Source organism: Diabrotica undecimpunctata, chromosome 9 (genome assembly GCF_040954645.1).
Source record: "Diabrotica undecimpunctata isolate CICGRU chromosome 9, icDiaUnde3, whole genome shotgun sequence".
NCBI classification, from domain to species: domain Eukaryota; kingdom Metazoa; phylum Arthropoda; class Insecta; order Coleoptera; family Chrysomelidae; genus Diabrotica; species Diabrotica undecimpunctata.
Window position 1 is genome coordinate 88,914,664 of NC_092811.1, and position 20,627 is coordinate 88,935,290.

At 33.5% G+C, this 20,627-nt stretch overlaps 2 protein-coding genes across 2 annotated transcripts in view; one reads left to right on the top strand and one right to left on the bottom strand.

Moving 5' to 3' along the window:
• Top2 (DNA topoisomerase 2) overlaps positions 1-20,627 on the bottom strand; it is a 112,517-nt gene that overhangs the window by 18,427 nt on the left and 73,463 nt on the right. The window contains exons 16-17 of the mRNA XM_072543762.1: positions 16,829-16,990; positions 13,521-13,662 (exon numbers count right to left, since the gene is read on the bottom strand). Coding sequence (XP_072399863.1) covers positions 13,521-13,662; positions 16,829-16,990 — 304 coding nt within the window. The remainder of the gene's footprint in view (positions 1-13,520; positions 13,663-16,828; positions 16,991-20,627) is intronic.
• On the top strand, positions 1,167-3,814 carry LOC140450244 (uncharacterized). The gene is made up of 2 exons (XM_072543763.1): positions 1,167-1,320; positions 2,892-3,814. Exons 1-2 carry the CDS (start codon positions 1,167-1,169, stop codon positions 3,335-3,337), a joined length of 600 nt encoding a protein of 199 aa, XP_072399864.1. The 3' UTR covers positions 3,338-3,814.

The window sequence follows — 20,627 nt, forward strand, 5'->3', positions numbered from 1 at the left end:
TTTATTCATATGGAATTTTTGGCTGTAAAAAAATAAATATTTACATATAAAAAATTATTAAAATACAAGGGTTGATTCATGTAGTCCACCTCTGGCCTTGAGATATAATACAAGAAAACTTTTGACACATTTATTTTGACATTTTTATGAGGGGACATAGTCACCCCTCAGTTCGACATGCTCCAACATTTTGATAGTGTCGTAGAAGAAATTTGCTTAGACAGTGTCAAATCGTCCATCTACCACGCATAACTTCATTATAGGTCGAACATTTTTCCCATAAGCTTTCCCATAAGTTTTGGGAACAGCCTGTAGTCACTCGGGGTCAAATGTGAAGAATATGGGGATATATCTGCATCACTAATAGAAGTCATTGAGCCAAGGAGTTTTGTGCTGCTGCGTTGGTATTAGTTTTGCATAGTAAGAGACTGTTACAGTAGTTCCTTTAGTAAGAGACAAGTAATGTCTATCTTGTGCAGCTTTAAATAATGAATTTGATTCCAGACCAGTCCAATCTATTATATTTTTCAACCAGGAATATTTACATCTTCCTAGTCCCCTCTCTCCTTCTATTCTCCCTTCAACTATTAATTTGAAAAGATTTGCTTTACTGTTTCTTACGAAATGGTCAAGACAAGCAGTTTTTCTATTTTAACCTTAGAAATCGACTATCTTTATTAAGTATTTGAAGGACTTCCTCATTGCGAACATGATCCGTCCAGGGTATTTTCAAGGGCCTTCTGTAAATACACATTTCAAAGGCTTCTAAACCTTTAAAATCTTACTAATGGCAATTTTGAAAGTTTTTGTGATATTTATTTTAAACCCCAATGCATATCCTTCCTGAATTAGCTGGTTTCGAAGTTGTTGAAGAGCTTCTGGATTATCAGCAATAATCGTTTCATCTGCATACTTCAGATTGTTATTTGTCAATTTAGGCCGTCCGCACATTAAGCTACTCAAAAGAAACCAGTTGGTAACTTTAGTTACCAATCAGTTGCTTATTAGTTACTGCCCATGTATTTTAATGAGTATCCGCACACAGCGCTACTAGTTAGTAACCGGTCTCTAATGCGTCAGTGATCAGTCGACAGCGGACTGGACGTGCAGGTCGCTTGGCGACTAGTTTCTAGTTGGTTGTGATATTTTTAAAGTTTACACGCGAAATGGCGAAATTGGTAGAACAGTCGTTTAGTATAAAATTAGTGCAAGAAGTGGAAAAACATCCCTGCCTATACAACTACACATTAAATGAATATTCACGTAAAGACATTACCGAAAAGGCTTGGAATGATATAGGAAGAGAATTGAATTTAACAGGTATGTATATACTATACTCATATATATATGTTTATTTAAATTAGTTAAAAATAAGCTATACACTATATTTCCATTGCCATGGAAGAGCAGCTCCTGGAGTTGTAAAGTAATTAGATAAATAATCTCTTAAGTTATATGCGGACGTTTGGTCAGTGATGACTTCATTGATTTGTGGATGTATTATATCGGGATCTCCAGCCGCACTATTGCTGTCTTCAAATGTCCGCGCCTTATATGGTATTCCTTCCCGTTTTCGTACATAATTATGTAGAACACAAACAGATTGTGTTATCTTAATAATTTTTTCGAGCGAGTGACATTTGATTGGAGTATCTAAAACGTGAAACTTTTCAGCCATCATGCCAAATGCACACTCTATTGTACGTCTTCCCCGACTTAATCGATAATTAAAAATTCTTTTTTTATTATCCAATCCACGTTGTGGATATGGTCTCATTAAGTAGCGTAGTAAGGGAAATGCTTCGTCGCCAGCAAAGTAGTACGGGAATTTATTATTGCTCTCGTCGGTGGGTAATTTTGAAGATAGCGGAAAATTTAGTACGACATTTTCAATCCAATGCTTAATAGCTGACGCACGGAAAATTCCACCATCGCTATTTCTGCCAGCATAACCAGTTTCAACCAATGTAAATAGGCCATCTGCATCACAACATGCCATTAATATGATGGAATGGTACGATTTGTAATTAAAATTACTTGATCCGGTATTGGCCAGCTTTTCTATGCGAATATGTTTCCCGTCAATAGCCCCTAAGCAATTTGGTAAATTCCATAATAAATAAAAACGTTCTGCAATTTTTTCCCATTGTTCTATAGTTGGAATTGGTAGATATTCTTCTTTTAATGTATCCCATATAATAGTTGTCGTTTCGGCTACAATTTGCGAAACGGTATTGTCCCCTCTTGCAAAATATAGAGCAAGACTAACGAATGTACCTCCAGTTGCTAGATATCTGGAATAGAAATGCATTTAAAAGAACGACATTCGCATTCTAAAGAACTTTAAAAGAAATAGTAATAGGTGCCATTATATTATGCGGTCTACGTCGCGTTTATCTTATAGGTTGCGATCTACCGAGAAAAATAAACGATAAATAAATGACAACAAAACGGAATATACAATAAACTTATTTCTTTACTATTATATATATATATATATATATATATATATATATATATATATATATATATATATATATATATATATATATAACAGTATAATCTTTTCCAAAATGGTTTGCCTAAATAAAAACCTCTATTTTCAAATAAAATGACCTGGAAAGTTTACATAAATTAGTTATGTCTTAACTAATAGCGAGAAAAATCTGTTTCTCGCATTTTTAAGGGACCTCAGAGAGGTATATAGATAAGGCAGACCGCATATTCTAGTAGCACCTAGTAATTAATGTATACATTCAATATTAATAATTCTGCCATGATTTTATTCTTTTCTTTATTTTTTACAGTTATGGCGCAAAAAACTTAAATAAGGAAAATAGACACATTTGAAAGCAATACATAATTTCTAAATAGGTATGTTTTTGTTTCAGGAACCGAATGCAAGGAAAAGTGGAAAAACTTAAGAGCTGTATTTGTGCGACATATGAAATCAGCGCCAAGTGGCTCGTCAGCTAAATCAAAAAAGCCTTATTACCTTACTGATGTAATGCAGTTTACTTTACCATACGTAAAAGTTTTAAATTCCGCCACGTCAGGGAATTTACCAAGGCGAGCAGAAAAAGAAATACGCGATGACCAAGAAGAAGAAAATTGGGATGATGATTCACAGACAGCACAGCCACTTCCATCTCCAAAATCCGTTTCCCTACCAGCTTCGTCCCAAAATTCTGATTCATTAACAGTGCTATCTCCCCAGTCGTTTCCTCCTGAAATCCCACTTCCATTATCACCGGTTCATCAAAATTACTCATCTTCAAAGCGCAAAGATAGGAATAAAAAGTCAAAAGATGGTTCAGATGAAAACTTCGATGAATAATTCAAATTAAAAAAACAAAAACTTGAAGCCAGCATGAATCCTGTGCAAGATGCCAATAAGATGTTTTTGTTGAGCTTGCTGCCCGATATGAATATGATGTCGTGCCACCAAACAAGAATATTTAAGCGAAAAGTCATCGATTTAATGGACAATATATTAGAAAATACTTCGAATATTTTGAGCCCAAACTCAAATATTTCTACAGATACACAAGCCTCGACAGGGGTCGAATCTGCATATTTACCGATCCAAGCGATAAGAGAAGCAAATACCCCTTCTCTTCACAGTACACAACATCCACAAAAAGTCTATTATGAACTTGTAGGAAATATAATGAATACAAATAATACTAATGTTTAATTTAGCTACCGATATCTTAAGTATTACTAAGTAGTTAACTAGAATTAGTGATTTAGAATGTTTTCATTTAAAGAAATTAAATAAATGTTACTTCCTTACCTGAGGGTTATTAAAATCCTTTCTTCCGCCCCAACACATTCTCGCATTTGAGTATTTTTCTTTTGAATCGCAGGTACAAGCAATTGTACTAAATGTAAATAAGATTCTTTTGACATTCTATAAAATGCAAGAAATTTAGCATCACTTTCTTGTAATTCTTTTGCAGCAACAAAAGCTCTGCAATTTATATTGTTTGCAATGTAGGGATGAACCCAATACCTTCTTTTTTTTTGCATTTTACGTCTTCTATTATAATAATAAAGAATAATATCTTCATCACTTGAGTCACTAGACATTCTTAACGCGATAATAACACTCAATAATATAATATAAAGGTTTAAAATTTAAACACCCTATAACAAAGCTACTCGTACAGGCAAGAAGTGACTCGTTTCTATTAATTTTCAGTAGCGTAGTGTGCGAGTCGCAGTTTGTAAACAGTTGGTAATTCTAGTTACCAACTAGTTTAGTTTCTTTTTAGTAGCTTAATGTGCGGACGGCCTTACACTTTTATTTATTGACAAAAATGGTAATATTTAAAGGGGTGTGTATGAAATTTAAAAAGGTAATAAAAAAGGAAATGACATGTCAAAGTTTTTCTAGTGTAGTGCCATTTTTAAATAATTTAATATCTTTGACATCTAGCCATACAATATTTTACATCATGGGAAAAATCATGTCAAGGCCGAGACAATTGGGCAGATACTTTACTGAGAGGTCCATAAGAGAAAAAGATATCAGCATCAGTTTGTCGCAGGGTGTTCCGCAGAGTTCAATACTAGCTCCCATCCTATGGAATGTCCTGTACGACGGGGTGTTGAGGCTACAGATGCCAAGGGGATGCACTCTTGTATCTTATGCCTATGATCTCTCACTAGTTGCGAAGGGGAATCAGAAAACGGACATGGCTAATACGGCCACAGCCCTGCGTCGCTTTAGTAGGAGGATCAGAGAGAACGATCGACAGCTAGCGCCTCAGAAAACTGAGGTGTTAGTTCTCAAAGGGAGCCGGGAAAAATCCTCTCTTCGCTTTATAGTGGAAAGTGTGGACGTTGCACCGGTTAAATCGATTAAGTATCTGGGAGTCTGGTTGTCGGGAGGACTAAGGTTCGGACCTTATCCAGATATCCTTACGACGGTAGAGGCGTTGATACGGCTGATGCCAAACCTTGGAAGCACAGGTAGTGAGGGGGGCCTTGTTACTGGCTCCCTATATTCGAGAGTTGGAAATCTTTTGATTCCAAGCCTTACTGCAAAGGACTTGTGAATGGATGTATCTCCATAGGTTTGGTTCTTCAGTGACCGTTGAAGGATAAGGATTGTTATTTTGAGCAAATATAGCTCCAGAGAAATAAAATCACCTTTAGTTTATCGACTTATAATTAACTATTTTTAGAGTAAACAGGTTCAAAACGACCGTAGCTGACAATACAATATCAAATAATTCTTTATCACACGTAAAAAAAACCGTATTTATAAGAAAAAATGCCCGATTTCGGCGTAGAGAAATATTTTATATATGAATTGAGAGTGTTGCCTCAAGGGCGTGTGAGTGAGAACTAAAAAATAATACTTGGTGCGTAAAAGTGTAGATTACCCCTCTTGTATTTAGGTGTGAAAACTATTTAAGAGGCTGTGGTGGCGCCAACATGTCGGCCATCCCGAGCAAACTTCATAAAGTGACTATTTTACTTATTCTACACTAAGAAAAGTGTAAAGAACTATATTTTTATTTTATATTTTAAAATGATATGTTCATTTCTGGAACATAGACTGCCCGCGTTGAAGTATTTACTTCAAAACGAAAGAAAGAGTGATTTGAGAAAGTAAGCAAACTTAACTTAAATGTAATTTAAGAAATAACTATTCCTAAACTAGAGTAATACATATAAATGTGACAAAATTTAAATTTTTAATTTTCTACTTTGTCCACAGGAAGAGGACAGAGTTTTGTAATGGGTCTGTTAAAATATCCATCTCTAGTATTTATTTTAACACTACGGACCTTATCGTCCTTACCAGTAAACAATTCAACAATTCTTGCCAATGGCCAGTGTAGGGGTGGAACTTTATCTTCCTTTAATATAACTAAGTCGTTAACTTCAAGATTCTTCTGTGGTGTTAACCACTTGGGGCGATTCTGAAGTTGATTAAGGTAATCAATTTTCCAGCGTTTGGCAAATGATTGCTGAATCTTCATGTAGTTTTTCCAAATTGTTAATTTATTGTCAGGTATTTCCGTCACTATCTCTTCAGGAAATGACGTAATTGGTTTTCCTATTAGGAAATGTCCTGGAGACAATGTGTTAAAGTCATTTGGATCATTTGACATAGCACAAAGAGGGCGTGAGTTTAGTACTGCTTCTATTTGTGCGAGAACTGTGCTAAAGGCTTCAAAAGTTAAAGTGGTATTGCCTAAAAGCCTTAAAATGTGATATTTGGCACTTTTTATGGCTGCCTCCCAAATTCCACCATGATGCGGAGAATGGGCTACAATAAATTTCCATTGGATTTCAGAAGAGGAGAGAAAATTGAATATGGACTCAGAGGTTTCCTTTTGTTTAAGAAATAGTGCAACTTCCCTCAACTGATTTCTAGCTCCTAGAAAATTAGTGGCGTTATCTGAGTAGATAATTTGTGGACAGCCTCTCCTACTGATGAATCTTTTTAAAGCAAGTAAGAAACTTTCTGTAGAGAGACCTGTGACTAATTCGATGTGCACTGCACGAGTAACCATACATACAAACAACGCTATGTAGGATTTTATTTTTGGAGCCTTTCTTAAATTGGAGCTTTTTATAAGAAATGGACCACCAAAGTCTAGACCAACATTGGTAAATGGAGGGGAGAAACATGAACGTTCCCGTGGTAAATCAGCCATTAACTGTGTGGCTGTCTTTGCTTTAAATTTAAAACAATCGTGACACTTATTAATTATCCTTTTAGTTTCTTTGAGACCATTTAGACACCAATATCTTAAACGAAAATTGGAAAGAGTATTTTGAGGGCCTGCATGACATAATCTTATATGTTCTCTATGCAGCATTAATTTTACTATGTGATTATGAGAGGGTAGAAGTAATGGGTACTTCTGTTCATATGGGACGTCTGAGTACCTTAGACGACCACCTACACGAATCATTTGCTGATTATCTATGAATGGGTTGAGTTTTAAAATTGTTCTATTTGAAATTATCTCCTTATTCTCAAGACAAGAAAATTCTCGAAAAAAGTGTGCCTTTTGCAAAAGTTTTATTATTAAATTTTCAGCATTTTTTAATTCTGAAACAGAGAAGGGTCCAACATATTTTTCATTTGGAAACTTGAAATTGTGAATATACCTGAGAATAAGTGTGATACTGCGTTGTAGTTTTGAGAAGTTTGAAAATTTGAGAGATAAATTTTCAATGAAACTTATTGGACTTTCTTGTGCTAGATGAACTATTTTCTTTTCCTCGGGTATTTTACTTACATTTGGTTTTGAATCATAAGAAGTTAAATCTAAGTCATAATTAAGTAGAAATGAGGGACCTTGAAACCAAAATTTTGAGTTTAGAAGTTCAGGAGCAGACATGCCTCTTGACGCAATATCTGCGGGGTTTTGTTTGGACTTTATATATCGCCACTTAAATTGTGGGTTTCCTTGTATTTCAGAAACTCTATTTGCAACAAACTGTGACCATCTCGAGCTATGTGAGCCTAACCAAGCAAGTACGATTTCTGAGTCCGTCCAGCAGTTTATTGAGTCTATTTGAGTTAATTTATTATTTAGAATTTCAACTATTCTTTTAGTGAGTTTGCTGCATAAAACAGCACCCATAAGTTCTAACTTAGGTAAAGTTAATGTTTTTATTGGAGCTACCCTACTTTTAGAGGTGATGAGTGTGGAAGAGACATTTCTTGAGCTATAAGTAACTCTAATATATATGCAGCTGGCGTATGCCTTTTCACTAGCGTCGGAAAATGCGTGTATTTGTATACTACATATATAATTTTCAATAAAAAAAGGTCTGTGAATTTTTAAATGTTTTAGTGCTGAAATATGTTTGAGAAAATTTAACCATTCATTTAAGAGTGTAGAGTCTAAACTTTCATTCCACTGAATTTTTGAAAGCCAAATTTTTTGCATTATTATTTTTGCAGTTACTATTACAGGATTAATTAATCCCTTGGGGTCGAAAAAACTTGCGATTATCGAGAGCACTTGTCTCTTAGTGTAGGAATCTTTTATTTCGATTTCTGGTACTGAAATAGAGAAACTATCTAATTTAGAGTCCCAACAAAGACCTAATATTTTATTGGAATGATTTTCTGGAGATATGACATACGTAGAGTCAGTTGAAAATTGTGAAATATTTTCTAAAAATTGTGGTGAATTTGAACACCATTTGTGAAGAGATATGCCTGCCTTTTGTAGCAGTGCAGTGATTTGCTCATGCGCAAGTGTGAGTGTTTCAATACTATTTGTACCATATAATATGTCATCAATATAGCAAAAATTAATGAGCATATCATGAGCGAGAGGATATTCTTCCTTATGCATATTTGCAAGTTCAATTAAACATCGTGTGCTAAGGAAGGTAGCTGGTTTCGTTCCATAGGTAACCGTTTCCAATTGTATACATTTTAACGGCTCCGAGGGAGAGTTGCGCCACAAAATATTTAATAAGAAAGTTTGGTTGGGGTTTATTCTGATTTGTCTAAACATCTTTTTTATATCAGATGTGAATACATACTTGAAGAGTCTAAAGTTGACTAACGTGTCAAATAGTTCTGGTTGTGTGGTATAACCCTTTAACATAATATCATTAAGGCTAAAACCAGAAGTGGTTTTCATGGATGCGTCAAAAACTACGCGCAAACGAGTTGTGAGAGAAGTGTCTTTTTCTACACTGTGGTGAGGCAAGAAATATTTGTTTTCTGAGTGTACATTCTGCAGAGACAACGGAACATATTTTGCATGTCCTAATTCAACATACTCATCTATAAAAGATTTATATTGTTTGTAAAGAGAATCATTTTTTGAGAATTTGTTCTCCAAATTTAGAAATCGCCTTCGCGCCATTTGGAAAGAGTCGCCCAATTTATTATTTTCATTAGGCGTGCATAGGGGTAAATCCACTTGGAACTGTCCATTCGGTAGGATTTGTGTTGTGGCTTTAAATATTTTCTCAGCCTTTTCATCATCAGGACTTAAATGCTTTATTTCGGGAACTTCTTCAATGTCCCAAAACCTTTGGAGAAGATTATTTATATTTTCTTCTTCAGTGTGAGATTGAACAAATAAAGAAATATGATTCGAGTGTGAATAGTTACAGTTTGAGTGAGAGTGCATCTTTTTCTTAGATGAAACTTGTGGAGATAGGTTACCGAACATGACATATCCTAAATGAGTGTTTTGAAGCACTGGAAGACCTGCTCCAATATGAATTAAACCATCCTTTAATAGATCACAGTAAATTTCTGCACCTAATAAGAGATCGATTCTCCCTGGGGAGGAGTAAGAGGGATCACTGAGCTTTATGCCAGCTGGTATTTTTATTTTGCTACGATCTAGAGGTACCTGAGGTATTTTACACGTAATATTATCCAAAACTGCACATGATACTTCAAATTTCATATCATTGTTTTTATATGGGAAAAATTCAATGTTTACCATTTCATTTGAGATGGAACAATTTTGAGAGATTGTGGAAATTTGTAATCTTTTATTAGTGGTAGAGTAATTTAGTTTATTTACTAAATCTTTTGTTGCAAAGCTCGATTGAGATCCATTATCGAGAAGACATCTTGCGTGTACAGGTTGTCCACTTTTAGAGTAAATTGTTACCAGCGCTGTGGCTAGCAAAACTTCGTTTTTTGGATTGAAAGTGGAGAGAGAAGAGATGCAAGATGAATTTTGACTTTGCGTGTCTGAGAGTAGACAATTTTCATTTGTCTGAGTGCTTAAGTGAGTAGAAGTGTTTGGTGATTCATTATATGAATGTGGAGAATTAATTGTTTGAGTAACTTGGGCATTATTACTCCTTTGAGGAACATGAAAATGACTTTGAGAGATATGTGGTGCACTATGGCGAGTTTGTGAATCACCCTGTATACTTGCGGAGGATTGAGAGGTTTGTGGTGCATTAAAACGTGATTGTTGCCTATTGGCGTGACTTTGATTACCATCATGTGAATTTGAAGCACTTTGATTGCTTCGAGTGAGAGAGAATAAATTATTTTGATGAGTGTGAGAAAAATTATTTTCTTCATGCAGAAGTGTATTGTGCTTTTTATTGCAAATTTTACATGTGTATTTAGAGATGCATTTATCAGTAAAATGCTTAGTGCCAAAACAGTTTCTACAAAGCTGTGCTTGCTTTACAAAATTAAACCTTTCTCGAGAATTTGTGTCTTTAAATAAGTTACACTGATATATTTTATGACCAGTTTGTTTACAAAATATGCAATTTTCATAGCTAGATTTATTATTATTTATAGTGGAAATATGAGCAGTTTTTTGAGTGACTTTATTATTAAACTTTGACTGAGTTTCAGTGTAATTAAGTTTCTCTAAAACATCACATCTTTTTTCTAGAAATTCAAAAAATTGTTTGAGTGTTGGAACGTTCTTAGAACCTACTTCATATTCAAAAGCCTTGTGAGAAGCAAAATCTATTTTTTCTAAAAATATTTCTATTAAAAGGAGGTCCCAATGTTCAATTGGAACTTCGAGATTACTAAGAGCTTGAAGCGTTTGCTTTGTGTGTACAAGAAAATGTCTTAGTACCTGAGGAGTGCATTTAACTAGAGATTGAGACTTTAACAGCTTTTTTATAAGAGTACTAATCACTCGTGATTTGTCATCATATCTTTCTTTTAGGGTTTTTATAGCGATAGCAAAATTTGCATCTACTACTTCGATACTGCTAATTAAGTTTAAAGGTTCTCCTTTGAGGAAGGATTTTAAATATATAAACCTTTGTACATTATTTAAACTTGAATTGTTTGTGATCAGAGTTTCAAATAGTTGAAAGAATTCATTGAATTCTGAGAAATTGCCGGTAAAGGTTTTCATGCTAATTTCAGGCAGCCTCGCACTGGAAACAGCATTATTATTTGAGCTAGGTACTTTATTTTCTGTTAAATTTAATTCTATTATTTTTCTTTGCAAACCTTTGAGTGTGTTGAAGTATTTTTCTTCAACATTTGCTCGATCAGCTGATTGTTGGTCGCTGTCATCAGTCTGTTCGATTTCTAATTGAATTTGTTCATATTGTGTGAAAAAATTAAAAAGTTTTTCTTTCCTATTTTCAAAATCAAGTATTTCGTTTTCTGTGTCTTTATTGGCTATAAACCATTCTGAGATACGTGTAATTGATGCTTTAAGTGATTTGCGCTTTTTCTTTAAAGTTTCCATTTTTTATTTAAAGTGAATTTATTTGCAAATATATGCTGAGCGAGAAATAAGAGTGAATGATTTTGTTTAGTGTAAATGTCTTTTTCAAATAAGACGCGATTTTAATTTTAATAGAGTATTTTTACTAGAGTGATAAACAAATATTATTCGTGAGAGCGGGCTGTGAGACAATCTGTATAATAAACAATTGTCAGCTATCTTTAGCGATATTGAGAAGAAAGATCTGTTGTCAAATCAAAGCCATTAGTTAATATAAATATTAATAAACAAATAAAAGTCGAGACAAATGTCTATCAATATAAATTACGTGCATGCAGTAACTATAGAAAATATAGAAAGAGTTTTAACCTCACCAAATGTTTTTCAAGTATCCAATTTAATTACCGCTGTCGCTTACCAGCACATAACGCACTTTTCACAAAACACACGTGTCTAATCTTGAACGAAGGTCAACTTGTGCAATCTTTCTTCTAGGGACGAGAAACCATTATTCTTTCTTCCTGTTGCTCTCCGGCGTGTGTAATCCTTTTCTTTCTTCAGTCCTGTTTCATCAAATAATCTGTGCTCGATAGGACCACGAATGAGGGGGCCTTGTTACTGGCTCCCTATATTCGAGAGTTGGAAATCTTTTGATTCCAAGCCTTACTTCAAAGGACTTGTGAATGGATGTATCTCCATAGGTTTGGTTCTTCAGTGACCGTTGAAGGATAAGGATTGTTATTTTGAGCAAATATAGCTCCAGAGAAATAAAATCACCTTTAGTTTATCGACTTATAATTAACTATTTTTAGAGTAAACAGGTTCAAAACGACCGTAGCTGACAATACAATATCAAATAATTCTTTATCACACGTAAAAAAAACCGTATTTATAAGAAAAAATGCCCGATTTCGGCGTAGAGAAATATTTTATATATGAATTGAGAGTGTTGCCTCAAGGGCGTGTGAGTGAGAACTAAAAAATAATACTTGGTGCGTAAAAGTGTAGATTACCCCTCTTGTATTTAGGTGTGAAAACTATTTAAGAGGCTGTGGTGGCGCCAACATGTCGGCCATCCCGAGCAAACTTCATAAAGTGACTATTTTACTTATTCTACACTAAGAAAAGTGTAAAGAACTATATTTTTATTTTATATTTTAAAATGATATGTTCATTTCTGGAACAGGTAGCACTAAAAGAAATGTGCTATATGGAGTTTTCCAGTCGGTGGTAACCTACGCTGCCCCCGTGTGGTGTAGCGTATTGAATACGCTAAGCTAATGGAGACTTCGCAAAGGCGAGTGCTCCTCAGGGTATCTAGTGCATATAGGACGGTTTCAAATGAGACTCTATATGTCATTGGAGCGGTGATACCGATCGTTTTATTCTGCAAAGAGCGAACGAGGGTGTATGCGAGGAGGATGGATGTAAATATAGATGAGAATGAGAGAGAAAGAACGATAGTAGAGTGGCAGAGAGAATGGGAGAATGATAGCGGAAAGGCAAGGTGGACGAAAGAGCTCATTCCCGATTTGAGGCAGGGGTGGGAATGTAAGTTCGCGAAATTATACTACATCCTGACGCAGTTTCTGACGTGACATGATAGTTTTGTCACCTTCACAAAGAGAATAGCCAAATCTGCCTCGGCAGACTGTATTGTTTGTGGGCTACTGGACGCTCCCGCCCACATTTTTAACTGCCAGACATGGGCGAATGAGAGGTGAGATTTCGAGAGGCGAATGGGTTTCGGACTGGAGGAAAGAAACATGGTAAACATAATGTTGAGAGGATAGAAAGAATGGAGAGAAGTACACTGTCTGATTTCTGGGGTCATGAAGAAAAAGGAGCTGGAGGACAGAGGAGGAAATTGAACCAGGGATCTGAAACTTATGGTTAATATTATTTATTAGTTTATGGCGTTAACGTCTGAAATATTTTCTGATTTACGGTAATAGGTATGGTTATTTATAAGTTTTTATTTTTTTATTTTAGTTGCTCATTGAATGGCAAGACCACCTCTCTGGAACGGTGGTTAAGTTATTAGCCGGAACACGGTTAATCCGGCACTACCCTGGGGTCTTCTGGCCGAGTATCCAACTCGGCCGAAAGATGCCATGGTGTCTGGCTCCGTGACGTAGATGCCCAAAAAACATTTCCCCCACCGTTGCCTGTCAGAATTCAATGGATACCTTCTTAGACTCTTACTGGAATCTGGCAATAGGACAAATTAAAAAAAAAAGGCCATACAATATACAGCGTGATCACTATTTTCAAATATTCTCATTCTTTTAGGAGCTACATAAAATGTTTTATGAAAGACATTAAACATAAAAGTTTACTTACCAGAAGGGAAGTTTAATTTGGATTGTTTCAGTCCATCTCCAGCATTTTTCTTTTTCTGCTTTTTTTCTAGTTCATCGGGCGTGCCTAATTTATCTTTCAGTGTCTTCTTACTCTTAACCATTGTATCAAATTCATCTTCTTCCTATACATAAAGAATATTCTTGCTAAATATATATTTATATATATATATATATATATATATATATATATATATATATATATATATATATATATATATATATATATATATATATATATATATATATGATCCGCAAATGTAGAATATTAAAAAGACACAGAAAAAGGGAAGAATAATCAAAAATTATAAAATCTGGGTATTTCTACATATGTAGATTAAAATAGAGGAATAAATTATTTTCACATATGGTTTTTTGTATGTGTTAAAAGTAATATCGACGGCAAGAAGCCAAGCAAAAATCATGGGAAAAACCGTTTACCTGTTCAAAAAGTCAAAAAGTGGCAGCATATATTTTAATTCAATTAATAGTAATTCTTTCATTTATTTTTTGAGAAAAAATGGTCGCAAAGTAAAGTTGCCAGCTGTTAAAAAGACAGCTAAAGTTTATTCATTTAGCAAATTCCCATCTGTAAACATAAGCACGTGTTGATATTCGCCCCCTCATTCGCCAAGAGGCTATTAAATATAATTTATTGCCTTAAGCCAGACGGATTCTCGTTACAGATCCAAACTTGCCAGTCTGTTTAAATTTAAATTGTAGCGCGTTGCTTTTTTATTCAAAATGTTCACTTTGTTGTGTATCTCTTAGTTAACGAATATTTTATTTTAGAATATTTTTCATGTCAAGAAATTCTTACACTAATAGTTTCAAAAGTAAATATTTTTAAATATCATATAATATACCTCAGTACGACCCTGTTTGGCTTTCACGTGCGTTTGTTGACAGATGGGAATTTTTAAAACGAATGTAGTTTAGCATGCAACGCTACTGGTTTGAAGTACCAGTTGTGTGAGTTTTTAAAGCATTCGTCGATAGATATATAATAATCATCGAGTTAGAATCTATGGAGAGGACATCACGTGACTAAAAACGACCTCACTTCGGCCATATTGTTTTGCCACTTTTGACAGATCGTATATGTTTATTTACGTTTTTGTTTTTCGAATATTTTTAGTTTTATAATACTTTTATAGAAACTGTAATAATATATTGTGATAGTGCATAATAATGGTTTCTTGTTCTCAACGTAGTTGCAGTAGCAGAAGCAATGTTAATAAAAAATCTTCAGGAATAACGTTCTACAGGTTAGTATACAAATATGTAAACAAAGTAATGGCCCGTACTTCAGAGAATAAATTAATAGTATTTGACTGTATTAATTTACCTTTATGTATAATATATCGTGTTTTTAGTGTTTACCGCGGGATAAATAAATCATAGTTTATTAAAAAGGTATTGCACTTTTTTAGATTATGATTAAATCTTCGGAATAACTAGTTATATTTTTAAAGTAGTTTTAATATTATTGAGTCTGGCCATGATCCCACAGCCATATTGATATCACAGTTAGCCACGCCTACCTACGCCGTTTTTAGTACATACGTTAATATGCTCATAGCTTCTCCATAGATTCTAACTCGATGATAATAAAATACATATTATCAAATAGTCGAGCAAGTAATGCTAGAACAATGATCAAATACACACTATAAACAGAAAAGAAACTTCAGAAATATCATAAAGAGAAACCAGTTAAATTAGTCTATAACTTTTTAAACCTTAATTCATTTTACTATTTTTGTTGGGAATAAGCTGTAAAGTGTAATACTTCCCTTAACCCTTTTTGTGATGTTCTGTGTCATTGGGTGAATTAGAATGACAGATGATTAGGGATAGAGATTAGGATGAATAAGTGATGGTGCCGAAGCACATGGTAGAAATGTGCAATGTCTATGTTGTATGTATTGATATTGAGTATAAAATAAAGCTAAGGAACAAAGAGTTTGAGAGTTTTAATCTACAATTTGGCAGGTCATGGGCACAATTAAAGTTATTTTGAAAAAAAAAAGAACTTGAACAATGGATTACTACGGAGTTCAATGAAAATAATGATACAGAAGAGTCACAAAAATTACCAGCGAAACAAAAATAGAGCTTGTAGGTCAATAATTGTTTATAATATGTGCCATGCTTTGCAAGAACGATATAAAAAAAGAGGACTACTTGGACATATGATTTTGAGAAAGAAATTAATATCTATGACATTAAAAGAGGTAGATGATCTGGAGCAGTTTTTTAGTGAGTTCGATGATGTAACAAGACAATTGAAAGCAACGGGAGTGGAAATCAGGGACAAAGATTTAGTATGTAACTTACGAGTCTCTATGCCACCATCCTTCGAAACAGTTATTGCAATTCTAGAAAATTTAGATCCAAAAGAGTTAAAAATTGAATTGGCAAAGAAAAAACTTCGATCAGAAGTGGAAAGAAAGACGGCATCTTCATCCACTACTACAAAATATGAAGAACCAGCAGTATTTTTAATGAAAACCGTAGTTTGTTACATATGTCACAAGTTACATATGTCTTTGTTACATATGCAAAGTTTCCGAGGTAAACGTTTTAGAGGCCAGAGAGGAGGTAGTAGTCACCAATCAAGACATGAGATCTTCAAACCAAGGAAATTACATAGATATGAGAGACAACAGTTGCAATCAAAAAAATAATGTATGTTTTTTGAACCGATCATGTTAAATTAGATTCTGAGGTATGTAGAAATAAAGATAAATTATTGTTTTATATAGATTCAAGATGCACAGATCACTTAGTAAACAATAAATCTTCTTTTCAAGATTATGTACAACTTGATAATCCAATTGATATGACAGTAGCTAAAAATAATGATTATATGTCGGCAATAGGTGTAGGAAACATTAAAGTTACTACTGTAGTGAAGTGAATATTGAGCAGTGTAATAATGTCTGGGGGCTCGGGAGGCTGAGACCTCGGAAGCACTGAAGAAGACACCAGAGAGGATGTCGAAAGCTCGGCGCAATGAAAATCAACGCGCTTCAGCCCGGAAGACTGGTGAGTTTAATATTAATTTTTATAATAGTAATAATCTTAGCTCTAGGTTTAATCGTACTAACCCCGGAAATCTTTCGGAATTAATATAATCCAAAAAATAGTTTATATTTTGGAAACGTCCAAATAAACTAATTTTCGACTAAAATTGCGGTTACTTCCCATTAGAAAAGTTAGCAAATAACAAAACATGATTTAATACCGATAACAATTATTACACAATATTACAAAGGTAATACTTACCTCTTCGGCGATATTTTCTCTCTTAATTCCTTTGTTCGTTTTGTTAGCTTTGGTTTTAACGGCTTGTTGAATTTTCTTCTTCATATCCTCAGAGATAACTGGCTCCACCCTCTGGGCCATTGCACTAGGCGCCGTATCAAAGATTTTGGGCCTTTTCTTACCCTGTATTGGAATATTATAAATTTATTATTAAGATATAAATAAAGAATGCTTTAATAACAAACTCAAATATAAAAATCATCAGTTTTAAATTGTCTATAAATTTACTACCAGTTTTTTCAAAAGTCGCTTATTCAATTTAGAAACATATTTTTTCGTTAATAAAATGATTGTTTAAGGATTATTTTAAAAAATTGCAGAAATTGCTGACAATAGTTTAAAATAGTAATATGTTCATTGAAGCCTATTCTTTAGCTGATGCAGCAAATTTTGAGGAATGATCAAAATCGGCAAATTATTCAAATGATCATGATCGATTGATATACAATGGCGTCTATGAAGCCAAATGTGTTCATCAGACATTTGGATTGGGTTTCGGTGAAATGTAAACACCAAAGAGGCGTGCCGGGTTTCTTTGATATTACACTATTTTATTACTTTATTAGATACTATAACTGTAATAAAAAGAAATATACTATTTTTAATATAAATGAAAAGAAATTGGCAGAACGATGGTTCAGAAACCAGAAACCCAGGTTTCAGAAATATTGAAGGTCTTCCAATGGCGTACTAAAATTTCATCCCTAAAACCGCGATCGTCGATGAAAACCAGCAACTCAGGGATTGACTTGTTTTGCTATCGAAGTAAACGGAACATGACTAACATAAACACATTGTAAATATTTTACATTTTTTACACAGCAGTTTTTTTCGACAGCGAAGACATGAATTCGTAAAATTCTATTACATCTTTCGGTGTGAGATAAAATTCTGAAATTGGTTTAATTATTTCATTATATTATCGAAGCTTTGAACGCGTATTTCAGTGTTGTGAACAATATGGAAAGCGAGAGCAGTCAAAGTAAATGATGCCCAAATTTTATTTTAATTTATTTTATTTTTATTATTTTATTTTATTTTAAAGGAATAAAAGTATGTTGGTCAACCATGTAGTTACTTTGTAGTGCTTTGACTACAAGTGTCGAGAACTGTATACAGAATTCTAAAAAAAAATTAAACAAAGTGAAGAACCAGAGGTAGAAAACGCATCCAGCTTGAAGATAACACCAAATATGCTATTCGAAGGAAATTCGACGCTTTCTTTTTCCGTAACGAAATCCCACCCTTAAAGAAAGTTGAAATCGAATTTTGAAATTAAAAGTCGTCGACGAAGGGTTGTCAACAGGTTTAAAAACACCAATCGGTAAAGGAAGGAGACTCATAATAACACATATAGGCAGCGATTCGGGTTTTTAGACAACGGCTTGTTACCATCGAATCCCAGAAAACCAACGATTACCATGAGGTAAGAATTCGAAGGTTGATTTTTTGGTGAATATCTATCATCACAAACTGGCAACGATGTCGTCGTTTTATCGCATTCACATTTCTGAGAATCTGCTGCCTACAAATTTTATTTTCAACTATACCAGAGAAATACTACGTATATCTTCATTATCAGGTAATGAAGGGATAAAATAGAGAACGTGGCTACGCAGCCATGTACTCATATGAAAAGTTCTGACTTTAATTTTGGTTTTCAATCAAATGGAAGGTGATAAAGTAAGGAGGAAGCAGGAGTGAAAAACGAATAATAATAAAATACGGTTATTAAAAAAACGTAAATATTTTGGTGTAATATGACTAAAGAGAAGGTCTTTTATCAAATTGAAAACACTGATTTTTTGCCAAGGAGTATATTTCGAGACCGATGTGTGCCATTATGGATATCTTTATTACTATGCCGAAAACTTGTCACATTGACAACGTAACTACAGCAAACATTATTTTTTATTGTTAATTTTTTTTTCAAAGAAAAAATAAACTTTTGCGATAAATATTACAAAAAAAAATTTTTAATTCTCAAATATAAACGAAAAGAAGAAATCATAATAAGAATTATGATTTCTTGTAGTAAAAAATGGTACCAAATTTAAGAAAATGTATGACTAATTTTTTTGGAGTAAAAACATAAACACAATATTAAAAAAACCAATATAAACTCTATACTAAATAATATGAAAACTAGTTGCTACATAAATCATTAATTATCTTTAATTTAATTAATGATTCTTTTAGAGTAAATACAAAAAACAAGACATTAAAAAATAATATAACTCTACGCTAAATAATAGTAAAACTAATTTTATTGCTACATTAATTCAATCATTAATGATGTAAAAGAAATATTAGACACAAGAGTATTGTTACGATAAATATTATGACGCATAAAACTGTAAATATATTATTTCTATTTCTATTTCGCCACTCAGCTGAAAGACCTGTTTTGCCAACCTGAATGGTCGAGAGGGTCGCCGTCTGAATTCGAAGGCATTCTCGATTAACGGCATTTCATATTTAAAGAGGTAATTTTGTTGAGGACAGTTAGTCTGAAAAATAACATCGCGTCGAGTTTTTTTAAATGTAACGCACGTATTGTAATAAATGTAAATAAATTATATAATTATTAGTGTGAAATAAATTAGTTATATTGTACAAATAAAGACTTGTAAGTGTTATAAATGTAGAACCTTGATAATAAATAAAGACAATAAATTATACTAATAAAAATATCACAGTATGATCAGGTTTAGATTAATATTTTTATAATACGACATTGGTATTAATCTTCTCGAATAAAATATCAGTATTTCACTTTTAGACTACTTACAAAATCTCATGAACCTAATTCACTCATTTGGTGACGTCAATCTATGAACGAAACGATGAAATCCGACATTACTGAAACGATTTAATTGTCTGCAGTGCGTTCTCACAGCAAGAAATGCATGTTTTGCATTAGCAAAATAGGAGTATTTATTGTTTTTCTGCTAACAGTCATTTGTAAAACTATTTATTGAGATATTAAAATGTAAGCTATGTTACGTTATGTTATGTAAATAATATTATGTTTATTTTAATATTCGCAAATTTTTTTAACACTTTTTTTAACGTAACTCATATTTAATATCTAAAATCAATTGGTTTTACAGTGGAAGTTTTTTTAACATCCAATTGACTATTTTTAGTTTAACGAATCTACACCTACTTCACTATTCACAATCCTAAACAGTCGAATATGAATATTCAATAGGTAAACAAGCGAATGTGCCACATTCGCACTTTTACCAAAGTGTATTACAACGATTACAGATCGTCAAAATATCGAAAGTGGCATATTATTTTGGAATTTGGATTTGAATTGGAACTTACATGGTAAAATGAGACTTCTCAATCTCAGTACTGTAACTTTAATGTAAGTCAAATTTATTTCTTATTTATTTGCAGCAACCGAATGATAATGCTGGTCTTGAAATACCGGCTAGAAGCAATGATCCCAGTGATAGGCCTACGATAAATGATAACTGCAACCCAGCACAAAATCAGAATCATTTATCGCCAAAAAAAGCGAAAAGTATCAAAAAATGCTGTTTATACAAGACAGGAGGAAGCATCCAAGAAACTAAAAGGTCTCGAATATTCAACCGTAAAAGAAAAATTAATTAATGCAAGGTCCCTAAAACAACCAAGATGCTCTGGCCGAGTCAAGCATAAATGTTTAACCAATGTACCTGAGTCTGAGAGAGAAAAAATCTATAATGGTTTCCATAAATTGCCGTCCCTATTAGAACAACGGCAG